Source organism: Schistocerca cancellata, chromosome 6, assembly GCF_023864275.1.
Source record: "Schistocerca cancellata isolate TAMUIC-IGC-003103 chromosome 6, iqSchCanc2.1, whole genome shotgun sequence".
Classification (NCBI taxonomy): domain Eukaryota; kingdom Metazoa; phylum Arthropoda; class Insecta; order Orthoptera; family Acrididae; genus Schistocerca; species Schistocerca cancellata.
This window is the reverse complement of record NC_064631.1, coordinates 40,665,111-40,688,571: the sequence shown is the minus strand read 5'-3', so window position 1 is coordinate 40,688,571 and position 23,461 is coordinate 40,665,111. Positions and strand designations below refer to the sequence as shown.

Genomic DNA, 23,461 nt, shown 5'->3' with positions numbered 1-23,461 from the left:
TATTAGCTTGTGTCTGATTTACCATCCGTGCATAAAGTTCGTCGTGCGTTGCTATTAAATTTGTCTTAATTCCCACATCATCGCTTTCATCATTTGCTCAATTTGCTATTTGTGCGACAACTTTTGGCAATCAGTTAGGTCCCGATCCGTGTTAACTTTGTAATCCCGGTCCCATGCATAAGAAGAACGTTTCCTGGCCGCGCGCATGCGCAGTGATTTCAATAGCCACGCATATGAATAGCCTGCGGTGACTCAGTTCGGTGGAGAGCCTTTGTCCATCGTACGGTGGCTGGGGCGAGGCAGCACACACAGGGCTGAGATAAGTTACATTATTGACCTCGTACATATGTACCATGTATTTGTAAAAGTGTCCATGGGGTCTTGCCGCTGTAGGTGTTGATTTTAGCCTTTGACTATGCCCATTTAGGGAAGATGTTTTATATTTGTTCTAAAGAAGGCGTGGTTAACCTCGATGAAACCAAGGTAAACACCAGGTAGTTTGCGCAATCGAGGCGGATTTTTCATAATTATTTCCATACTTTTGATTGCTGACGCGCTGCAATGCTGAAAGACGTTTGTACACACTGAAGTCCCTCGGACTGACCGTGGTGTCAGGCGCGCCTTCGTCATTGGCATCGATGTTTTTCGGTCTTGGCTTCTGGAACATTGCTCAGTATTTACAGCAGAGCTTTTCGCCCTGCATCAGGCCATCCAGTACATACAGCGATAGATGCTTTTCAATTGCGTCATCTGCTACGACTCTGTCAGTGCCGTTCAAAGCCTCTGTGTGCTGCACACCGTCCATCCCTTAGTGCAACTTGCTCACTCTTGATGGAGCTACTCTGATGTTTATGTGGGTTCCTGGTCACATCGGTCTGACAGGAAAGGCGGCTGCTGATGCTGCTTCCAAGGCCACAGTCGTAGTATCTCAGCCCATTAGTTTACACATTCCTATCGCACAGGGTAGCCGCATGGTCTCAGGCCCTTGCCACAGTTCGAGTGCCTCCCCCTTTCGGAGGTTGGAATCCTCTGTTGGACACGGGTATGTGAGGTGTGTGTGTTGAACTAAGCGTAAGTTAGATCAGGTAGTGTGTAAGCCTAGGGAGCGATGACCTCAGCAGTTTGGTCCCATAGGATCTTACCACAAATTTACAAATTTCTTACATTCCCTTCGTTGATCTCTATGTTGCTGCTTGTCAGCAGGTGGTGTCCTTTTCCTCCGCGGGAAAAATCTACGGGTTATTCAGCCTCTCCCAGAGGCTTGGACAACCTCCTCTCGGTTCTCTCGCCATGAGATCAATAATTTTTGCTACATTGTGCATTGGGCACTGTTGTTTTAGCTCTCGCCATTTGTTAAGTGATGCTCCTCCACCACTTAGTACTCACTGCACTCAACCTTTGACAGGCCGCCATTTCCTGATGGAATGTCCTTTTTTTTAGCGAATGACGCACAGGCTGTCGACTGCATTTTACTTTTTATCCGTCATAGCAATATGGCAAAGGCCATTTACTTGTAGTTCAAGATCTATATTTGTCTACGGCGTATTTTATAGACCTTTCTCCACAGTACCTGTTTTTAGCTGTCTTCTCTTCCGTCAATTAATATTAACATGTAGCCGTTTTTATCTCGTCTTTATCTTCGTGTTCTACAGTTTTGACATGGGCACGTGTGACCCTAGTTGTTTTTGCGCCCTAAAACAATACAGACATACAAACGAGTTGGTTTTACAATTCGCTCTCAGCTCCAGGCCGTGATGGCTTCGGTTACACAGCTTGAAGCTGCTGTTGAAGGGCATCACTGTTGTGGGCTGGCTGTGGGGATCCAACGGACTACCAGCAAGTCTGAGTATGCTGATTGATCCACACCACGCTGAAGTTGACCCCTCACCTGTGGTCGAGTGGTAGGTCGCCTCAGGGCGTTGCAGGTGGCGAAAGACTTCCAGGAGGCAGCACACAGGATCCACCCAGTTAATCTGACAAACAGGTTACAGGTGCTTTCTGTGACTGATAGTGTCCCTCAGCCAGATGCAGTCGCTTGTCCTGTTTCAGAGGAAACTTCTCAGGTCCAGGAAATCAGAGGATAGGATTCTTGGTAATTGGGTGCTCGAATGTTGTGTGCATTGTGGAGCCTGTCAAGGAGAGGAAGAAAGCCAATGTGCGCTTCATGTGCATACTGGATGGAGTCATTCCGGATGTGGAACATGTCCTTCCAGATGCCATGAGGAGCACAGGGTTCAGTCAACTGCAGGTGTTGGCAACCGTCGGTACCGATTGCTTTGGCTCAGAAGGGATTCTCTGTGGTTTTGTGCGGCTAACAGAAATGGTAAACGCTCCAGTCTTACTTGGCATCATAGTTGACAGAACCGATTACGGAGCTCTGGTACAGAGCCGAATGGAGGGTCTGAATCCGAGGCTCAGCCGGTTCTGCGACCGTACAGGCTGCAGATTCCTCGACTTATGCCTTATGGTGGTTGGGTTTCGGGTTCTGCTGAGTAGGTTAGGAGTCCACTACAAGCAGGAGACGGCTACACGTGTAGCAGGGGCTCTGTGGCGTGGACTGCGCGGTTTCTTTAGGTTAGAGGTTCTCGGCGGAACACAAAAAAGGGCATCAGTTTCAAAGGGTGCAGGTCGAACACAGGAAGAACTTAGATCCAGGAACCATCGGTGGAAGGGAAATGGTCACACCTGTGTTGGGAAAGTACCAGAGCTCCAAGTCCTAATAGAAAGCACTGATGCTCAAAACGTTGCAGGCACTGAAAGCTGGCTACGTCTGCTGATAAGTTCAGCCGAAATTTTTGCGAAGAACCTAATGGTATTTCGAAAGGATAGGCTAAACACAGCTGGCGGGGGTGTATTTGTTACTGTTAGACATTTCCTGTGAGTTAGTATGGGCAGAGCTCATTGTTGACAACCGAAATAAAATACTTGGGTCCTTTTACCGATCTCCCAACTCGTATGATACAGTCACTAAAAGGTTCAAAGGAAACTTGAGTCTAATTTCAGACACATACCCGACTTCTACAGGTATGGTTGATGCTGACTTCAATTTATCCTCGATATGTTGGCGAAAATACATGTTTAAATCCGGAGGTATGCATAAAACATCAACTAAAATTGTACTAAACGCATTCTCTGAAAGTTAATTCGAGCAGTTAATTCATGAAGCCACGCGAATAGTAACCGGTTGTGAAAACACACATGACCTCTTAGCAACAAATAATCCTTAGCTCGTAATCAGCATCAAAACGGATACAGGGATTATTGACCACAGGGTTGTCGTTACGAGACTGAATATTGTAATCCCCAAATAATCCGAAAATAAAAGAAAAATATAACTATTAAAAAATCAGATAAAATTCACTTGACGCCTTCCTGAGAGACAATTTCCACTCTTTCCAGATTAACAATGTAAGTGTAGACCAGGTGTGGTTTGAATTCAAAGAAATAATATCGACCGCAATTGAGAGATCTATACAAAATAATTTAACAAACGATGAAGCTGATACCTCATGGAACACAAAATGGGTCAGAACACTTTCAGAAACAATGAAAAAGGCATGCCAAATTCAAACGAACGCAAAAGCTCCAAGATTGGCGATCTTTTACAGAAGCTCGAAATTTAACGCGTATTACAATGCGAGGTGCTTACAATAGTTTCCACAACGAAACTTTGTCTCGAAACCTGGCAGAAAATCCAAAGAGATTCTGGTCATATGCTAGCGGCAAGACACAATCAGTGCCTTCTCTGTGCGATAACAATTGAAATACTATCGACGATAGTGCTGCCAAAGGAGAGTTATTAAACACAGCCTTCCGAAATTCCTTCACCAAAGAAGACAAGTAAATTCCAGAATTTGAGCCAAGAATAGCTGCCAACATGAGGAGTAGATATCCTCGGAGCAGTGAAGCAATTTAAATTACTTATTAAAAGCAAGTCCATACTGTATACCAATTAAAGTCCTTTCGGTGTACGCTGATGCAATAGCTCTATATGTACCATATACAACCGCTCGCTTGACGAAAGATCCAAACCCAAAGACTTGAAAGTCACACCATTATTCAAGAAAAGTAGGAGTAATCAGTGTGCGATTTGCAGGGGGGGGGGGGATGGGGGGGATTTCCCCCCTCTGCATCAGACCATCCCCTCCTATGGTTTTAGTTTATGCATCCCAACCTGGGATGTTTATTTCCCAAGCACTGGAGTAAAACTTTACATATAATTTAAATTTGTGGAGCCGAACACTGAAAGTTTTTAATAAGTCTTACTATTAGTATTATTAATATGTTTCAGTTTTCTATCATCAGAATAAGCACAACTTTTCACAAATGTGCCTCTACTTTTTGAATTCCCCTCATATATGTGTACCTGTATGTAGATGATTTTGTAAATAAGCTTTACCTATAATGTACTTTTAAAGATATAACAAGGGATGGCTTTTCTGATATGCATACGCGTCAATAGTGAGTTTCGGCATTATCATCTATTTATAAATAGCTATTTAACCATGCGTAACGCCACGGTCCAAGCTAGTAACATATTTAATTCTACTAACCCCCTAAGACATCCCCCCCTCCCCCCCCCCACTGGTAAAAGCACAAATCGCACCCTGGTAGTAATCCACTAAATTACAGGCCCATTCCAATAACGTCGATATGCAGCAGGATTTTGGAGCATATATTGTGTTCAAACATTATGAATTACCTCGAAGGGAACGGTCTATTGACGCACAGCCAACAGGTAGTTAGAAAATAACGGTCTTATGAAACACAACTAGCTCTTTACACACACGAAGAGTTCAATGCTGTTGACAAAGTATTTCAAACTGATTCCGTATCTCTAGATTTCCAGAAGGCTTTCCACACTGTAGATACCACACAACCGGCTTGTAGTGAAATTGCGTGCTTATGGAATATCGTCTCAGTTATGTGACTGGATTTGTGATTTCCTATCAGAAGTCACAGTTAGTAGTAATTGACGGAAAGTCATCGAGTAAAACAGAAGTGATTTCAGGTGTTCCCCAAGGTAGTGTTATACGCCCTCTGCTGCTTCTTATCTATACAGGGTGTTCCAAAAAGGTACGACCAAACTTTCAGGAAACATTCCTCACACACAAAGAAAGAAAATATGTTATGTGGACATGTGTCCAGAAACGCTTACTTTCCATGTTAGAGCTCATTTTATTACTTCTCTTCAAATCACGTTAATCATGGAATGGAAACACACAGCAACAGAACGTACCAGCGTGACTTCAAACACTTTGTTACAGGAAATGTTCAAAATGTCCTCCGTTAGCGAGGATACATGCATCCACCCTCCGTCGCATGGAATCCCTGATGCGCAGATGCAGCCCTGGAGAATGGCGTATTGTATCACAGCCGTCCACAATACGAGCACGAAGAGTCTCTACATTTGGTACCGGGGTTGCGTAGACAAGAGCTTTCAAATGCCCCCATAAATGAAAGTCAAGAGGGTTGAGGTCAGGAGAGCGTGGAGGCCATGGAATTGGTCCCCCTCTACCAATCCGTCGGTCACCGAATCTGTTGTTGAGAAGCGTACGAACACTTCGACTGAAATGTGCAGGAGCTCCATCGTGCATGAACCACATGTTGTGTCGTACTTGTAAAGGCACATGTTCTAGCAGCACAGGTAGAGTATCCCGTATGAAATCATGATAACGTGCTCCATTGATCGTAGGCGGAAGAACATACTGACGAAACTAAAATGAGCTCTAACATGGAAATTAAGCGTTTCCGGACACATGTCCACATAACATCTTTTCTTTATTTGTGTGTGAGGAATGTTTCCTGATAGTTTGGCCGTACCTTTTTGTAACACCCTGTATAAATGATTTACGATACAATCTGAGCAGCCATCTTAGGTTGTTTGCAAATGACGCTGTTGTTTATCTTTTAGTAAACTAAGATAAAAAGCTGCAAAACGATTTAGAAATGGTATCTGTATGGGGCGAAAAGTTGCAATTGACCCTAAGTAATGAAAAGTGTGAGGTCATCCACATGAGTGCTGAAAAGAATCCGTTAAACTGTGATTACATGATAAATCAGTCAAATCTAAAGGGCGCAAATTCAAGTAAATACCTAGAAATTGTAATTATTAACAACTTAAATTGGAAAGAACACACAGAAAATATTGTGGTGAAGAGAAACCAAAGGCTACGTTTTATTGGCAGAACATTCAGAAAATGTAACAGGTCTACTAAAGAGACTCCCTACACTACGGGTTTCGTCCTCACTTGGAGTACGGCTGCACGGTCTGGGATACTTACCATGTAGGATTACCGGAATATGCCGAGAAAGTTCAAAGAAGAGGAGCTCGTTTTGTGTTATCACGAAATAGGGGAGATACTGTCATCGACATGACATAGATTTGGGTTCGATGAATGCTCTGCAAGGAACTTAAGTGTGATCTGCGAAGTATCCATGTCGATGAAGATGAGATACGATACATTTAAATAAACGAGATTTTGATTAATTGAAATTGTGGCAGATTTGGAATCGCGGAACTGTTATCATTATTTTAGCAGTTCTTTTGGAAGGAAATGCTGCTAAAATATTTTTTCGGTTATGGAGTCACAATCGACCACTTGTAAAACCCCATTTCATCGGTTGCTTCTGAAACACAACGGTTATTATGAACATCAAAAATAGTTGGCGCAGTCGTTCGATGATTATGCGAAATACAGTACACTTTGCAAACAAATGTTATTTCAACGGATGTATCGTACAATTGACCTGAGGGGTCGCTATAGGATATTCATTGGCAAGATTACCCATTATGCAGAAATTTGTATGGAATAAGTCACGAGTTAAATTAGGAATACTAGTGTTGACTGAAAATCTCTGGTGCTGGGATGTTGGCAGAAAACTCTTCTCTGACATCTCGAATAGTGTGGCGTCAAAACTCCTTTTATAAACGCTGTAAAGACTGTTTGTGCGCCCATTCAGCTTAGTTATCAGAATCCCTCTAACGTTAGTATTACTAAATGTCATTCAGTGTTCAGAATATATAACTATTAGGAAACATCTGCCTTAGGAATGCCGGTTTCTGCAAATTTGAAGGAGGGGATGGACTGTGCACTATCAGACTGAGTGAACCATTGCTGAAGCTGCGTCCGAGGAGAGACCTGGTTGAAACACTCCTGGTAAGTAGTTTCTTTTATATGCTAGCCCATAAAAACCATGTCATAGACAAAGTAGACACTGTTACAATGTTGACATACATGTGGAAGCACTGGACACACATCCCTCCACACACTGCCTAATCCAGCACACTGATACGACAGTGGACGTATCTTTGGGAGGAGAGTGGTTCGAGTACCCACCTAGGCATCCAATCTAGGTTTACCGTGATTTCGTTAAACCACTTAAGGAAAATACTGGAAGGGTTTCCTAGAGTGTGGTCGATGTCATTCCTTGCGAAATTAATCCTTCATGCCAAGTCCAAGAAGCTGATGTTACATTTTCTTTGGATGGTAATTTTAGAAAGTGGATAATTACATAGCAGTGAAAAAAACATAGTTATAGTTTAAGCAGATGCAGCTTGATTTACCATGGTCTGTGTATCTAAAAATGTCATCATTCACACTCATGGATACATGCAGCAATTCGTCTAGAGTGATTTGACTAAACTGGGCGTTCGATAGGGCTTGGAGAGCATTGTGAAGTTGCAGGTAGGTAAACGTTGGTGTGCCCTGGGAATGTGTGACTGTCACATACAAAGGTACAAAAGTATTAAAGTCACACACAGGAAGAAACCTTCCATATATGTAGGTGACCATGGAACCTCATTAGCTCTACCTTGCTATAGACTGTGATTAGGATTATGGGGTTGTGCACATTCATGACTGAACACATGGTGGCTAGTGGTCAAAATGTACGTTTTCTAAGGTAAAATTATTCAAATCAGACAGGTACAGAAGGATTCATTGAACTTGGAAGGAGTTCATAATTAAAATATACTAGCTTCAATTTGGAGGCTGTGTGGCTGATGGCTGAAAAGTTTAACACTGTGGGAACACCTTCAGAACTTAGACCACACGAATAAATAAAATTCAATTTGCTGCTACAAGGAATACTGGATTTCTTGACAAGCTATTCACCTCATTTTTAAACTGCAGATTTTGCACAGAGTACCAGACCTAACGGTCATTTCCCAGAATGAAGCAAGATAAATAAAGTTCTTACATCAAGATACATAATAGTCAAGACATACAAATACTACAGTGTTGTAATAAGCAACTGATTTAAACTGAAATGTCAGGCTGGTATATATTTACAAAATTATGTGTTCACAACCTCAGAGCAGACTAAGCAGAGTGCAGTCATTATTAATCAATCCATGAATGAACAGTGAGCCAAAAGCTTTGTCTCCCAGTGCGCCCCTGCCCCCAGTGGCTGATTGGGGGAAGGAGGCACTTCTTGCCAATACTTGCTTCAGAACAGAGCGTTCACGTCTGGAGCTATGTCTCTGGACCTATCCCACCTGGTCAACTTTCATCACCCTCTGCCTCAGGGAAAGAAAAATCCAGAGGTTGTTTAGCTAATAACAGGATTATTTTTTCTTTAAATACATTTCAGTAAGTACTCTGGTATTTCAAATTGAGAATGGTACCCAATGTGCTTTTTATTAATCAGTTTTTTGAAAATATCAAAAAGTTGTGTCAACATAAAAGCCTTCCAATCTACATGTAACTTCATTTCAAATTATGAAAATAAAGTAGAAATGGCGTTTAATATGCTGAAAATATCAATATAGCAATAAGCGATATGTGTATCAGTATTGTATGTTCACCAATATGCACATGTATTGTAAAGTGATTGTTCTGTAAAACTCAAGACAGAGAGATAAATACCTGACACTAATGGTAAGAGAGCATACAAGTACTATCAAAATATACATAAATGATTTAAGACACCACACATGGTGAGTTCAAAAATAGGCTTCCTCATAGAATTATCATGTAAAACAAAACAAGAATATTAATAACAATGCACCACACTAATTGAACAACATACAAGTATCTGCAAAGATCGTAGTGCTAAATATATCCAAGGTCTTATATGCATCCACGTTTGAGAGCACAAACACTCTCCTCCACTAAACATATGTGGTGAAAAAAAAATTCTGACAATCACACAAATTTGCGATGATGAAGGGCGCCATCTACCTACTGCAGGGTGCTGGCTGAGAGAGAGAGAGACACACACCCCCACCGGCCATGCGGCCATACATTCGTACCGAACGAATGTGTGCACGCAATACAACTGTTGGAAAACAATAAATTGATCAATAGGGACTTTGACGTCGCGATTGGGATTTTAAAAGTGCTATAGACTTCCTAAATTGGTTCTCTCCACTATATTTGGAAGGAGGGAGGAAGGTTCTACTGCGTGATAGAATAGAGACAACATCAAATACCACTGCAAGACAGAGTCCACCGTGATGTACTGAGAAGCAGTAACGCGACACACGTAAACCACGAGGCAGTCCGTAGCAGCAGTTGCCGTGGGTAGGTGTTGGTGACTGCTGAAACAGTCGAACACCCAGCACGCTCACCTCCCAGACGTTCACACACAGGGCGCCTATCCTCTCGTCCACCGCCAGCAGCGACGTTCAGGGATCGGAAGAAACTGTAGCCACTGCCGCAGTCGTTGACGTGCGTGTATGCAAGAGTGTACTACCCCAGGCCAGGGAGGGCATCCGGGAATGATTGAAGTGGTAGGAATTCGGATGTTATCAATACGACCAGCACAAACATCCATCATTTTGAGTCTTCCCTCATGCGGCACACACACACACGTGCGCCTCTGTCGCGCTCGCCCCGCACACTGGTCACTCTGCAAGCCCTCGCTGCCGCGGGAGGGATCGGACAGGTTGACACATTCTTTGTACACGGCCCAGGCTAGGGTAATCCGCTACTTCCGGTTCCCGACTCCTGCTGCTAGCTGCAGTGCACTGTGAAACAAGCAGCTGCAGCCTGGACGTGTACAGTAGTTCTAGACCAGGGGGTTCCCAACAAAATTTTCTCGAGGACCCCCTCATCGAGCATGATTGGTACCTTGTCATATCACGGTATCAAGTACCTAAAAAAGCCCAATTAAGAGTCTTTTTATACGTTTCCTATTTTTGATACTTAGAAAAAATATTGACATATTCATTATTGAAAATATATTGAGCTTAAAACTTTTTCAATTCAGCCATCCTTGTTATTCTTAAATTTTTTATTATAGCTCAAAATCTTTGTCTTCAAATCTGGGTGTTTAGTGTAACAAACTCCTTAAAAAAATTTGAGTATTAACTGAAAATTACAGGAAAAAATTAAAACTGATTGTATTGGTCTTTCAAGTGTACTATACTTGAGATTGCATTGCGTAGACGTGTGAAAAATAAGATAACACATTTCATACAAAGTATTATTTATTTGAAAAAATACAGTTACAACAGAGTAATCCATCAGTATACAGTTAGTTTTGATTTTCAGTTCTTAATGAGATGAGTTCAGTCTGACCTTTGAGTCCATTATTTCTGAAATATTAGGTTACAAGCTTGAAACTTTCACTCTGAAATCCGACCGCATATCGAGCCGATTTCTATATTTCTTTTTCATGAATACTTTACAAACAATAATGCTTTAATATAGAATATTGAATACGTAAACAACACGATCTATGAAAGCACTGGCAATAAATTAACAATGGCCGATTGTCGTCTAAAATGCGAGTTTCGGTGTAAAGTGATTGTCAGTTGTTAGCTGCAAAGAGGCAGCGCGTCCAGTCCAATGACATACAGCAGAACTATTTGCCTCTATCTAATTCTAGTTTTGCGCTAGAGTGTGCTAGTGTCAGTTGGCTCTAGGAAGACGCTGGACGCAGAAGTTAGCGTTCGCTAAAGCTCTGCTCATGCAGGAAGCGGCCAAAGCAAAAAATTTGTTATCATACGAAATATATTTAATATATTTTTTATTCTAATACCAGCTTGCGGACACTTGTGGCATAGCTCGGGGACGCCTGGGGGTCCGCGGACCACCTGTTGGGAACCACTGTTCTAGACAATTCCACGCTGACATGGACCCGCCAGTTTGAAAAATCTACTTCTCCCAATCTGAGACAGCGATGTTGTTGACCATACACCCCGACTTTATCACATGAAATGTAGATTCCTTTCTATTACACGAGTTATTTACGACGAAATCGGACAATATACTCGTTTTTACGTCGTTATCGCTACTTCTTGTGAAAGTCCTGTGCAGGACTATGGCATTGGCTATATACCCCCTAAGTATTCTCTAAGCAGGTAGAAAAATATCTTCTCTTACCTTGTTCTGCATCACAGAACTAGAATATTAAATTCATTTTTGGCTCATGACGGTGTGCTAAGATCTACCACTGTCACAGGACGGCTCCTCACTTTGACTCTCTTAAGGTAACACCACAGAGAAGTTGTAAATATAAGTTTCATATTACGTTTCACTTTAAAAATTTTATTTTATTACGATGGTCGTCTCTCCCTGTGTACACGAGAGATTCTAATATCGTTAAAAGATATCGTCCCAACGAAAAAGACACCAAGTCAATCATATGCATAATGCCCTAGCCATCACCTCCACCCGCGAGACGGCATGTCACTGATATCAAATAGATAGACTGATTAGTTAAATTTATCATGAGTCACATCGCATTGCCATAAATTTTTCTTTGTCAGTAGTTCGATTACACTCACCACGTAGTTAAAATGGGCATCCCTGGAGGGAAGACGATGTACTTTTCGAGGAACACTGTGGGGAACTGACATCTGAAACTGACCACAGAAGGATTCTACTGCAGGAAAAATACATTTTGCGTAAGGACCACGGTGTTAAAAACATGATCACAAAGACTGCTACTGTCACCCTGCATAGAAGTGCTCTTAGTTCTACAGGCGCACAAAAGAATCGCTGATAGCAGTATGATTTCTGGTAGAGATACTGTCTTCGATTTGGAATCAAGCCTCTTGATTCAACCACGTGCTTGCATTGGATCCTATGGACATGTCTTTTAATGATTACATCCACTGGTGAATCATATTCATGTCACTCTCATATCCTGAAATGTGGCACCGTTTCGAACCTATCTGCTACAGCTTTAGACAATCCCTCCGCATTTTACAACTGCTCCTTACCCGCCCTCCCTGCAACTTAGTCAATGCAATCGTCCTAGTTTAAGTCTGAACTGAGCATAAGTCGGAGAGTGCTGTATCTACCACCTTCTGTATGCTGTGTGCATCGGCGACAGATTCACAGAAAAGAGATGCAGAAAAAAGAGCACACACAATGCAACTGTAGAATATGCGTTTGCAGGTGACTGGATGCATTCCAGTACAGTGCTATACTACTCTGTCCGACCAGAAAAAAAAAATACATTTGCGCTGGGTATTGGCAACTGTCCTACATTTTCAAGCAATTTTAGAATATGGAACGAGAAGTGATGTCATGATCACATGGAATGAATAGAAGTGACATAAAATGGATAACATTACGACAAATTACGAAAAATACGTATAAATTGAGGTAAAAAGCCCTGAAATGTGTGGATACTGAGGGAGTACTCGCATGTGTTCTGCTTGCGCAGGAAAATTCTTGTACATGAGAACGATATGCGACAGCAAGATGACACGATAAAACGTTGACATGGAAGCCGCAGGAACCAGGGAAACAGTCATTCTTCGTCGACAGCGACAAGACGGTTGGACAGAATGCTTAACGTGAATGACTGCCAAGTGTAGAGTAATAAATTTGTGTATGTCAGATCACAAGTCCAAGTGTGACCCTAAAGTTATCGGCAATTGCCTTATAAATTTTTATGAAGTGTCCTTAGCTAGAGGGCGTTTTATTACCGGCTGCAGTATGCAACTAAAGAACGGATCACGTGTTTGATCCTGTGCAGGACTATTTAGATTGGCTGGCTCTGAGCACTATGGGACTTAACAGCTGTGGTCATCAGTCCCCTAGAACTTAGAACTACTTAAACCTAACTAACCTAAGGACATCACACACATCCATGCCCGAGGCAGGATTCGAACCTGCGGCCGTAGCAGTCGCGCGGTTCCGGACTGTGCGCCTAGAACCGCGAGACCACCGCGGCCGGCCTATTTAGGTGTTTTAAACCCTAACAAAAAGCATTTACAATATGCTTCCCTGTACTCTCCGCCAATCACAACCTTACGGCGTCAGCTATCAAACAGCTGGTGTATGGCCACGTTCTACTGCATGTCTACTGAGGTAATATTGATACATGCAAGTCGACTGCTGTGTTTGATGCTTTCCTGGAAAAGAGAGCCATCTGTCTCTAAACTTATAGGGATCTGCGTTAAAGGACGATAGGAAGTAGATGGAGTGATCGGTTGAGAGGGAGAGAGGGAGGTGTTGCTATAGGTCATTTATCACACATTTAACCATTTCTTTTCGTTGTTCTCTTGGGGTGCATCAGTTGTGTGGTATAGCCTACAATCGACTCGTATACAACTGTGTGTTTGTATGTGACTTAGAGAACTATCTACCTGCGATCGTCAACAGCAAACCTCTCCAAACCACAGTCGTCAAAGGACTTCCAACTCATGTGTGATGAAACATGTCCATCGACATGTTTCGGTACCCTCCTCTAGACGAACGAAGAGGTATGTGAAGTATCCCATTTATTTGCCAAACCTTGGGCGTAAATCTAGTCTTCAGTTCCATATAGGTACGAGACGACTGTTACTATGCTTCTCATGTTCGTCCTATCCTAAATGCATACAAGTGGATCACGGGGTAGAGGGCAAGTCGTGCACCTCTGGAAACCTATTTAGTGTTTGTGTCTCAAAGAATCAATATTTTCTTTGGTGTGCAAGGTAGAAGTTCATACTTTACAGTTTGTCACCCTAGTTTATCATAGAGAAACTTGCATGGAGAATGTATGTCATATGCTGGGGGTATATTTCTTACACTGGAGTATTAACAGCACTGCATTCCACACTGCTAATAGATCAGAAGCCACACTGCTGTAGCGTTATAGCATGCTTTAAGTGCAGAACTGTGTAGACTTAGGAATGAATGTGTTTATGTTCTCTCCTTTCAATACCTTCTTAGTACTGACCTCTGACACTAGAACAATACTTCTGAATTGATAGCACAGGAGATTTACATAAAATTCTTCATCCACCTGGAGCTCCATCAAGCACAAACCACAAGTTTCCAAATAACAGTCAGTTGTATCATCACAACACTTTAATATCTACTATACACCGATAAGGGATGCTACTCTCCTCGACATACGTGCATCTGGAGAGATCTTGTGGACTTGGATGCATGCCATGAGTAAGATTGGTGTGCAATAGCAGTCACAGATTGGGAACCCTCTGCTCATTCATGAGACATAGAATGTAGCTGTCTACTTCGGGTCAGCTGCAAATTAAATCGGCTTTATCTCACTATCAACTATGATACTTATTACAGTACATCGATGGTCTCTTTTTCCATTCCATCCTCCCACTGGTTCGCTATTGATTACCACATAATGATTGACTAACATCACCTGTTTGAGATGAGGAAAGAGGCTTGGTGGAGGGGCAACACCTTCTGTGGATGGCCAGCATCGAAACAATGATCACATACTTGACCACAATATGAGGAATCAGTCGAAATTGAACACCAAGCCATCTGCTGTCAATGTGAAAGGTGACTTTAAATGTAGAGGTCATTAATCACCTTCAGACAGCTGTTTGGAAACGCTTCACAATGCCACAAAACTCTTCCACTTTCCTTATGTTGTAGCTGTCCTTTATTTGAATCATCCAGTGTGTGTGTTGTGGAACCGGCAGCAACATGGTTTACACTGTGCAATGTCCAGCTTTATCAGAGCCAATGGACTGAAACGTGTTAATGTCAGTTTAGAACTTGACACAGACCTCGAAGTCGTGGTGGAAAAAAAAATTGTATGGCAGTGTACAAAGCTGTAGTCATACAGTGCTTGGACATGTTACAGCAGAAAAATGTATCAAATGAGGTGGGGGGGGGGGCTAGGGGGGGGCGTAGTTTCTCAGGAGGACAGATTATCCATTGGGGTTTATAATCTACTAGCAGGACAACAGGTTAAGGACCTGTCAGTCAAAAAAGAGAAATAGGTTTGCCACTGAAACTATACTTTCCCCTGAATGTGAGCAACCCACACTAACAAAACGCCCTGATGCCCCCCCCCCCCTGTCACACTACTCATGCACTACCACTCATTCATGCAACTGATTCACCTACATGAGAGACGGATCCACCTTCTTCAGTGCAGGTGCAGAAGTACATCTGGCCTTCCGCAGGAATCTGTACAGCGAGCCTGGAGGAAATGGACAGGGACTGCAGACAGGTGGTGCTCCGTGGGAATGTGGGTCAGCCGTGAGGTTTGCCGAGTCTGTGCAGTTGCGATAACACTACGTCCTGGATGCCGCAATGGTTAACACACCTGCCAATGCAGGAGATTCCGCGTTCTAATCCCTCTCCGGTACACATTTTCACTCGTGTTGTTGTTTCCGCGTACTGTCCCAATGCAACTGACATCAGTAATTGCATTTGTTTCTTCTCCATCCACCTTCAGGTCACATACTCTGAATACTTTCCGTGAAATCTACCCTCAGTTTTTGTCAAAGTTGAGTTACCATATCTTCATTTCATACATGAGCAGCACGAAAGTTGTCTGTCACTGCCTTTCGTGATTCAATGTCTATGTTGATATTTGAATTATCATTTTCAGTTGTCTTTGCAAATTGAATATTATTAATTAATCCTAATGTTCAAATGTGTGTGAAATCTTATGGGAATTAACTGCTAAGGTCCTCAGTCCCTAAGCTTACACACTACTTAACCTAAAATATCCTAAGGACAAACACACACACCCATGCCCAAGGGACGACTAGAACCTCCGCCGGGACCAGCCGCTCAGCGCCTTAGACCGCTCGGCTAATCCCGCGCGGCAATTAATCCTAATCCCTTAATGAGGTCTCTATCAACACTTTTATTAATACTGTCCTCTCCATTAATTAAATAATCGTTCTTCGTATGACTCAACATTTTTACTCAAATACGTACAGTGGATATCAGTTCACCACTAGTCTATACTTTTTTCCTACTTAGCATTGCTTGAAAAAAGAAAAAGGACACTAGTGAAAATCTCAACATTACCCACCAAAATCTCGCACTTGGCTGTTGGGCTCTGGACCCAAAGACTGTAGGATGCGATTTCCTTGTGAGCAGTCTCCATATTTAAGCTGACGCCTCGTAATACATACATAATGTTAGACGACAACAGCCTTACGTCTCTGCACTCCAAGGAGTTAACGATATTTTCTTTGGCTGGTAATTTTAGAAAGTGTACAGCGGCAGAGTCTATTGAGAACAGTAATTAGTGAATCATATCTGCACGTTTATTACAAAAGTTGTTACTGATTTCAAAGAATTCAATTACTTCCTGTTTTGGCAGTGCCTTCTGAACCACAGTACAACATTAATAACTTCACACTGAAACTCTGACCATCAGAGTACGGAGCGGATAACTAGCTTCAAGACACATTAGTAAGCAAGGCCAATTACATATTGCAACTACTGACTGTACGGAACTGCCGGTCTGCAATGCCAAGCGGGCACCCACAGCAAGAACAACCACAACGTCAGGAGTGCATTGGAGGTGGACCAAGATTGCTCTATAATGCTGGACTTGGCATAACCAATGATAGCTGTAGTAACACAACAGTTCATCTACAATGAAGCTTATAGATAAATTTCAAATAAACACTATCCATACGAGCCTTGGAGGCCCAACAGTACGGCCGCCATGTTATCCTCAGTCATTAGGCGCCACCGGATACGGATAGGGAGGGGCACGTGGTGAGCACACCGCTCTCCCAGCCGTTGTAGGGTTTTCGTCACCGGTGTCGCTATACCTCAGTTAAGTAACTCCTCAATTGGCCTCACAATGAGTGAGTGCACCCCACTTGCCACAGCGCTTGGCAGACCCAGAGAGCAATCCATCCAAGTGCTAGCCAAGTGTGACAGCACTTAACTTTGGCTATCTTATGAGAACTGGTGTTACCACTGCGGCAAGGCTGTTGGCTATAAACTTACAAAAGTTGTCACGAAATAATAAATATTTCGACCTGGGAGGCTATGGGACCTCAGACACTTAAATGATCTTGTCACCATCGGTGCGTTATACCTTATTTTCCATCCTTTCCTCCCTTTACAACCATTTTCCTTTCACCCCTGCCACATTCTTAGGTTCACATCCGCTGGACATACTCATACATGGTTGTATTTATGTTAACTGGGACATCTGGCTACAGTCGCTACTTTTCAGAGGATTCAAACTATTCACTGAAGTAATTTATGAAATCTGATTTTAAAGGTGCTGTGTTGTATGGTGGATACTTCTACCTGCCTTCTGATAGGCGACTGTTTGACAGAGATCTATGAATGTCAGGAGGAGGAGGAGGAGGAGGAGATTAGTGTTTAACGACCCGTCGACAACGAGGTCATTAGAGACGGAGCGCAAGCTCGGGTGAGGGAAGGATGGGGAATGAAATCGGCCGTGCCCTTTCAAAGGAACCATCCCGGCATTTTCCTGAAGCGATTTAGGGAAATCACGGAAAACCTAAATCAGGATGGCCGGAGACGGGATTGAACCGTGGTCCTCCCGAATGCGAGTCCAGTGTGCTAACCACTGCGCCACCTCGCTCGGTGAATGTCAAATAATCTAAGGCAAATGAAACCTTACACTTTTTGATGGAGCAACAATAATATTATCTTGGAACTCTTCCATTTGGTCCCTGTTTGCGTAGAAAAATAGTAATATCACAAACTGAGTCCTCCTTGATGCAAACACCGTGTTATTTGTTTCTTTCTTTATTATACCAAACTAGTTTCGGCGACAAATATCACCATCATCAGTGTTTTTTTTTAATCTTATTTATTGTATGCTACCGCATGTTTTAAGCTATTATTGGCGCTGTTTGTGACATATTTTCTGTGCTCTTCTTCTGTTGCGAACAGCGAGATGGCGTAAGATTATGGATCAGAAACAAAGTGCAAAAGTTTTGTTTTTCTGTGTAGAAAGCAGCCACACACCATCCAACGAACATGACATGATGGTTCGCTAAGTATAAAAAGACGGCAACAGAAGAAGAGCACAGAAAATATGTCACAAACAGCGCCAATAATAGCTTAAAACATGCGGTAGCATACAATAAATAAGATTTTAAAAAATCCCACTGATGATGGTGATATTTGTCGCCGAAACTAGTTTGGGATAATAAAGAAATAAATAACACGGTGTTTGCATCAAGGCGGACTCAATTTGTGATATTACTATTGATGGAGCAACTTAACGTGAGTCCAGAGACCCTTTGGCCTCCAGGTGCATTTCTGTCGTGTTGCAGCACGAGATGATCCACGCGTACCTTATAGTCTACAAAAACGACAGCAACGGGTATGGGCACGGGCCGGAGTTCCAGAAGTACGCGCGGCGCATCAACCGGGAGGCGGGCACGGACATCGAGGAGTTCCACCACTTCTACGAGGAGGTGCACTTCTGCAGGCAGCACTGGTACCAGTGTGACGGCCCCTGCCGCCAGCGGAGGCCCTGCCTCGCCACCAAGCGCCACAAACGCTGCCCGCCCTGGCCCCGGGACCTGAACAGCCAGCAGCACAAACAACTCTGTGGGGGGACCTTCCGCAAGGTCCGCGGCCCCATGGGACACACCAAAGGTCCAAATAAAGGTACAGAAAATCTTACGGTTCTAAAAGATACTTCTCTATACAGCACTGTGCTTCAGGGCTTCAGGGTCAGTGCCCACGTTCTCGTCCAAGTTGTTTATGTACCCTTGGAATATAGGAGCCTCGTTAAACTGATGGGGAGGAAGGCGTCGGAAGCATCACTGTGGGTCTGTCGAAGGCATTTAGTTGTATCATGACGACATGGGCTCTGACACATCGACACGCTGCATCTGCAGCTGAAGACTTCCAACTGGTAGAAGCTGGCCACCGAGGTGGTGTGTGTTTCGGGAAGGTAAAACAGGAGTCAGTCGGACTGTTGTGGCCACACCCGTTTCCACAGTTAAGTCTCGAAATTGCTCTTTGCAGCATTATACTTGTGCATAATTAAACGTGTACCTATTTCCACTGTGTGACAGACCTGAGGAACAAACGGTTGTATAGAGGGGGTGCAAGAATTTGACCCAGGATGGCGACTGTGACAGCTACCCAAAGGGTATCATACTCAAATACCATTTTTCCATATAGTGAGCAAGCATATCTGATGGTTCAGGTCCTCATGGGCCAATTGGGACAGAGCTATAACTGTTACATCTTTTTGCTACGGCGTTATGGCTGTCGTATGGAGAGCCATGGGTTTCTCTGACCGCTGTTATCGGCTTTCTTGACTTCGGAGCCTCGGTTGTCGTCATGAGGCTGAATGCACGCCGCTACAATCGTCTTTCCAAGGACAAATCCTTAGCAGTACAAGGAATCGAACTTGGTTCCTCCACATTGCAAGCAGAGCACTGACCACTCAGCTAAGGAGGCGGATTTTGCATATCGTAATGAGTACCAAATTTCATGGAAATGGCCACGGAAATCCCATGATACATAGTGATGCGTGTGCCTTAGATAACACTAACGTAAGGTGTCCATTTATTTTTTTAAGAAAAGGTACACTTTAAAAAGGTTAAAAAAACTGGGACAATAAAGGAAAAAAATCGGGACACAAACTATGTCGAGAAAATTTAATTGGCATAGTTTACCCTTCAGCTCATTCTCTCAGACGATCCGAAGTGATTTTTTACAATTATGCTCCTGGACTGTCAGCGCACGTTTAACTTTTATAGGTTTCATACAGAAGTTCATTTTCCTTTGAACTTCAAGCGAAGTTTCTTCGTCTCACAGTGATTCCCAGTGCTTGACAGTCCGCCATGTCCAGTAGCAAAGTTAGCTTTTAGTTTACTGGCTTTGAGCTGCAAGGGGCGATCTTTGATAATAGATTAAAAAAGACAAACACCCGGCACCCTAGTTGCAGTGGTGTACTCTGCTGTGAGTGGGATACGACAAATACATGTGGTGAATAATTGGGTATATAGCTGTTTTAGTTTTTACATACTGATGCATCACTCTTCTAATATTGCAAAATTCATTAGAAAGAGTGCTTTCACTGCTATTTTAAGAAATCTACAATAACCTGTTTTTAGCCCCTAGCCACGGTTCACGCGGCTCCCCCCGTCTGAGGTTCGATCCTCCCTCGGTCATGGGTGTGTGTGTGTGTTTTCTTTAGCGTAAGTTATTTTAAGTTAGATTACGTAGCGTGTAAGCCTAGGCACCGATGACCTCAGTAATGTGGTCCCATAGGAATTTACCACAAATTTCGAATTTTTAATAACCTGTTTGTCGAGATCCGAAGAAGGTAACAATGATTACCGAAACCGGTCATCGCGAATAAAAATTATTATTAGCGCTGTTGGCAAAGAAGGGAGGTAATTGTATAACAGGTCAAATTTATGGCTGACATCACTGAGTCCAAATGGAATATCTCCCTCTTCCCCTCCCCCCCCCCTTCTCTCTCTCTGTCTCTCTGAAGAGGGACTTGTGACGTCTCTGTTTAATCCTTTTATCCCCCCCCCCCCCACCCGCCCCAGGCCCTCCGCCGTTCCCTTCACCACCAATCCCCCGATGAAATAATCATCATTGTAAAGTTCTGGGATGCTATCAGAACACTTACCATTCATACAGGTGTTTCTATTTTCTCCAAAGGTCTTTTTAATTTTCCTATACTCTGTTCCAATGCTTACCATAGTCATGCATGCTTCGACAACATTGCATTTCGCCTAGTCATTTCTTATTTGCCATTTACACTTTGTTACTCTTTTTTAGAGGTTTGTGTTCCCTGCTACATTTACTGAATTTTTATATTTTCTCATTTTTTCAGCTAGATTCAGTGCCTCCTGCTGCCCAATGATTTCTGCTAGGTATTGCCTTTTTCCCTATTTAGTACTCTGCTGCCTTTAGTATTCATCTGTAATTTTCCTTTCCCATGAATCTGTTAATCGTTGCCTAATGTACCTTTGAAACTTTCAGCATCCACTGGTTCCTTAAATATAACAAGATTCAATTTCCCAAGTTTGCTACCTTACTACAGCTTCTTCAGTTTTAATCTGCAGCTCATAACCAACAAATCATGCAGTCTACGTATGCTCTGTAAATGTTCTGCAGTTTAAAATCTGTTTTTCCAGATCCACCATCAGATAATCTTTCTGAAACCTTCCATTCCAAAGTTTGCTAGCAGTAGTGTGATTGTATAGAACAAACAAAATTTGTGACTAGATTTCTCGATAGTCGGGATAGAGCATGTTAACTCCTATGGGGGCAAATCGAAAAGAAGTACCACTAATTTCAGGTATGCACCAAGGAATTGTTGCAAACCTTGCTGCTCATGTTGTAAGAGGATCGTTCAATAAATAATGCTCATTTTTTTTCTTAAGACATATTTGTTCTTAGAGTTACAATGTGATGGTAACAGCAATCAGCGTACCTCTTCCAGGCGTTACGTTTCTGCATGGCCTCCATAACTTCCTCTGGCGTACGCCAGCGTTGTGTGCGAGTATGTATTCGCTAGGTAGGTGGTAGTTCTTGTCCTGTGGTCGTAGCCATGTTTCCACTGCATCTATTAAACCCTGATCTTCAAAATGTGTTCCACGTAGAAAATTGTTACGTGCCCCAGACAGATGGATGTCAAACGGTGGGAGATCTGCACTGTACAGAGGATCAGGAAATGTTAACCTAACTTGGCCATGTACTCCTGGGTTTTCAAACTTTGGACGAAGTGCTGTGTCATGTTGGAGCAAAATTTCTTTCGGACTACTGTCTGACCCAATGCGTCAAAAACAGTTTTTAAGTTTCTTCAGTATTACCCTGAATTAAAAGTTGACTCTCTAGGCAACATATATAGGAGAATGGCATCTTCGCTATCCAAGAAGGCTGCCATCAGTGAATTTTTTCTTCTTTTTTGTATGCTGATGAAGCCTATCAAATGACGGTCTTTTTGTTTCCAGCCCGGAGCGATGCATCCAGATTCCATCACCTGTAACGATCCGTAGCAAGAGGACTCTCCATTGGCCTCAAACTGCTCCAACAATTTGGATGAAATGGCTCCTCTTTGAAATCGTGGTCTGTAGCGAGTATTTATGGAATCGGTCTTTAGAAAACCTTTGAATATCCAGGAGTCTCATTGTATACACTCTTCCAGCGCTCAAAGACAGCTGCACAGCCAATTCTCGAGTTGTGATGAGCCGGACTGCACGAATAATGACAACCGCGCGATTCACCATGTCGGAAGCAATGGCTGAGACACGTCCTCCCGGACGTGGCATATCATGGAGATCAGTTTCTGGACTTCCTGACGCTTTGACCCTTCACCCGTCGCCTAACAGCACCGATACCAAGTACATCATTACCATGCACAGAGAGAAACATTTACCGGCGTCCATCAGTGAATTCTTTGTTTCGGAAAAAGGAGCCAATACAGCAGATGCCTTGCGGAGACGCCATTTTGGTGATCCACTACGCTCTGCCATCCGTCCAAATTGTTCGGAACTTAGCACACGTGCACAACAAACATCAAATTAGAAACACGTACAAGAATGTTTTCTTAAATGTATATTAACGGCTGTAAAAAAAAAAAAAGACGCGCTATTTATTGAACAACCCTCGTATACTAATGACCTAGCAGACAATAGTAGCAGCAGACTTTTTGCAGATGATCCATTTATCTGTAATTCAGTACTCTCTATAAAAATGGCTCAAAAATATCAACTCCGATCTTGATAAGATGTCAAACTGGCACAAGGAGTGGAAACTTGTTTGACATTCGGCAATAAAAAAATCGGGCAATTCAGACACTTCACACATGAGTGTGAAGTGTCCTATCCGAGACGTATCATTCTGGAAGAGCCACCTCAGCTGAAATGACTCTTTCCAGGTTTATTCCTTTTTGGCCACTCTGCTTGCTAGTTTAGTACACGTAGATATCGAGGAAAGAACAATCATTCGGAATTAAATCTGATAAATATCCATCCTGAAGGATTTTCATTTTTCCTTCGTTGAATTTGCGGTGCTTGACGTCTAATTAGGGGATGAATATGTCCACAGGTTGTTCACTTGCCAGTCAACGCAATATTTCTTCCTAATGTATTTCATATTTTGCATGTCATACATAGTAAAGCGCGACATATGGTTTCTAATGCAAGAGAGACAACTGTTTGCTGCCGCGCGGTATTAGGCAAGCGGTCTACGGCGCTGCAGTCATGAACTGTGCGGCTGGTCCCGGCGGAGGTTCGAGTCCTCCCTCGGGCATGGGTGCGTGTGTTTGTCCTTAGGATAATTTAGGTTAAGTAGTGTGTAAGCTT

General features: G+C 42.9%; 1 protein-coding gene across 1 annotated transcript in view; it reads left to right on the top strand.

The window, feature by feature from the left end:
• LOC126191450 (DNA-dependent metalloprotease dvc-1-like) overlaps window positions 1–23,461 on the top strand; it is a 76,190-nt gene that overhangs the window by 33,699 nt on the left and 19,030 nt on the right. The window contains exons 2-3 of the mRNA XM_049932330.1: window positions 7,052–7,160; window positions 18,449–18,788. Of these exons, the coding sequence (XP_049788287.1) occupies window positions 7,052–7,160; window positions 18,449–18,788 (449 nt within the window). The remainder of the gene's footprint in view (window positions 1–7,051; window positions 7,161–18,448; window positions 18,789–23,461) is intronic.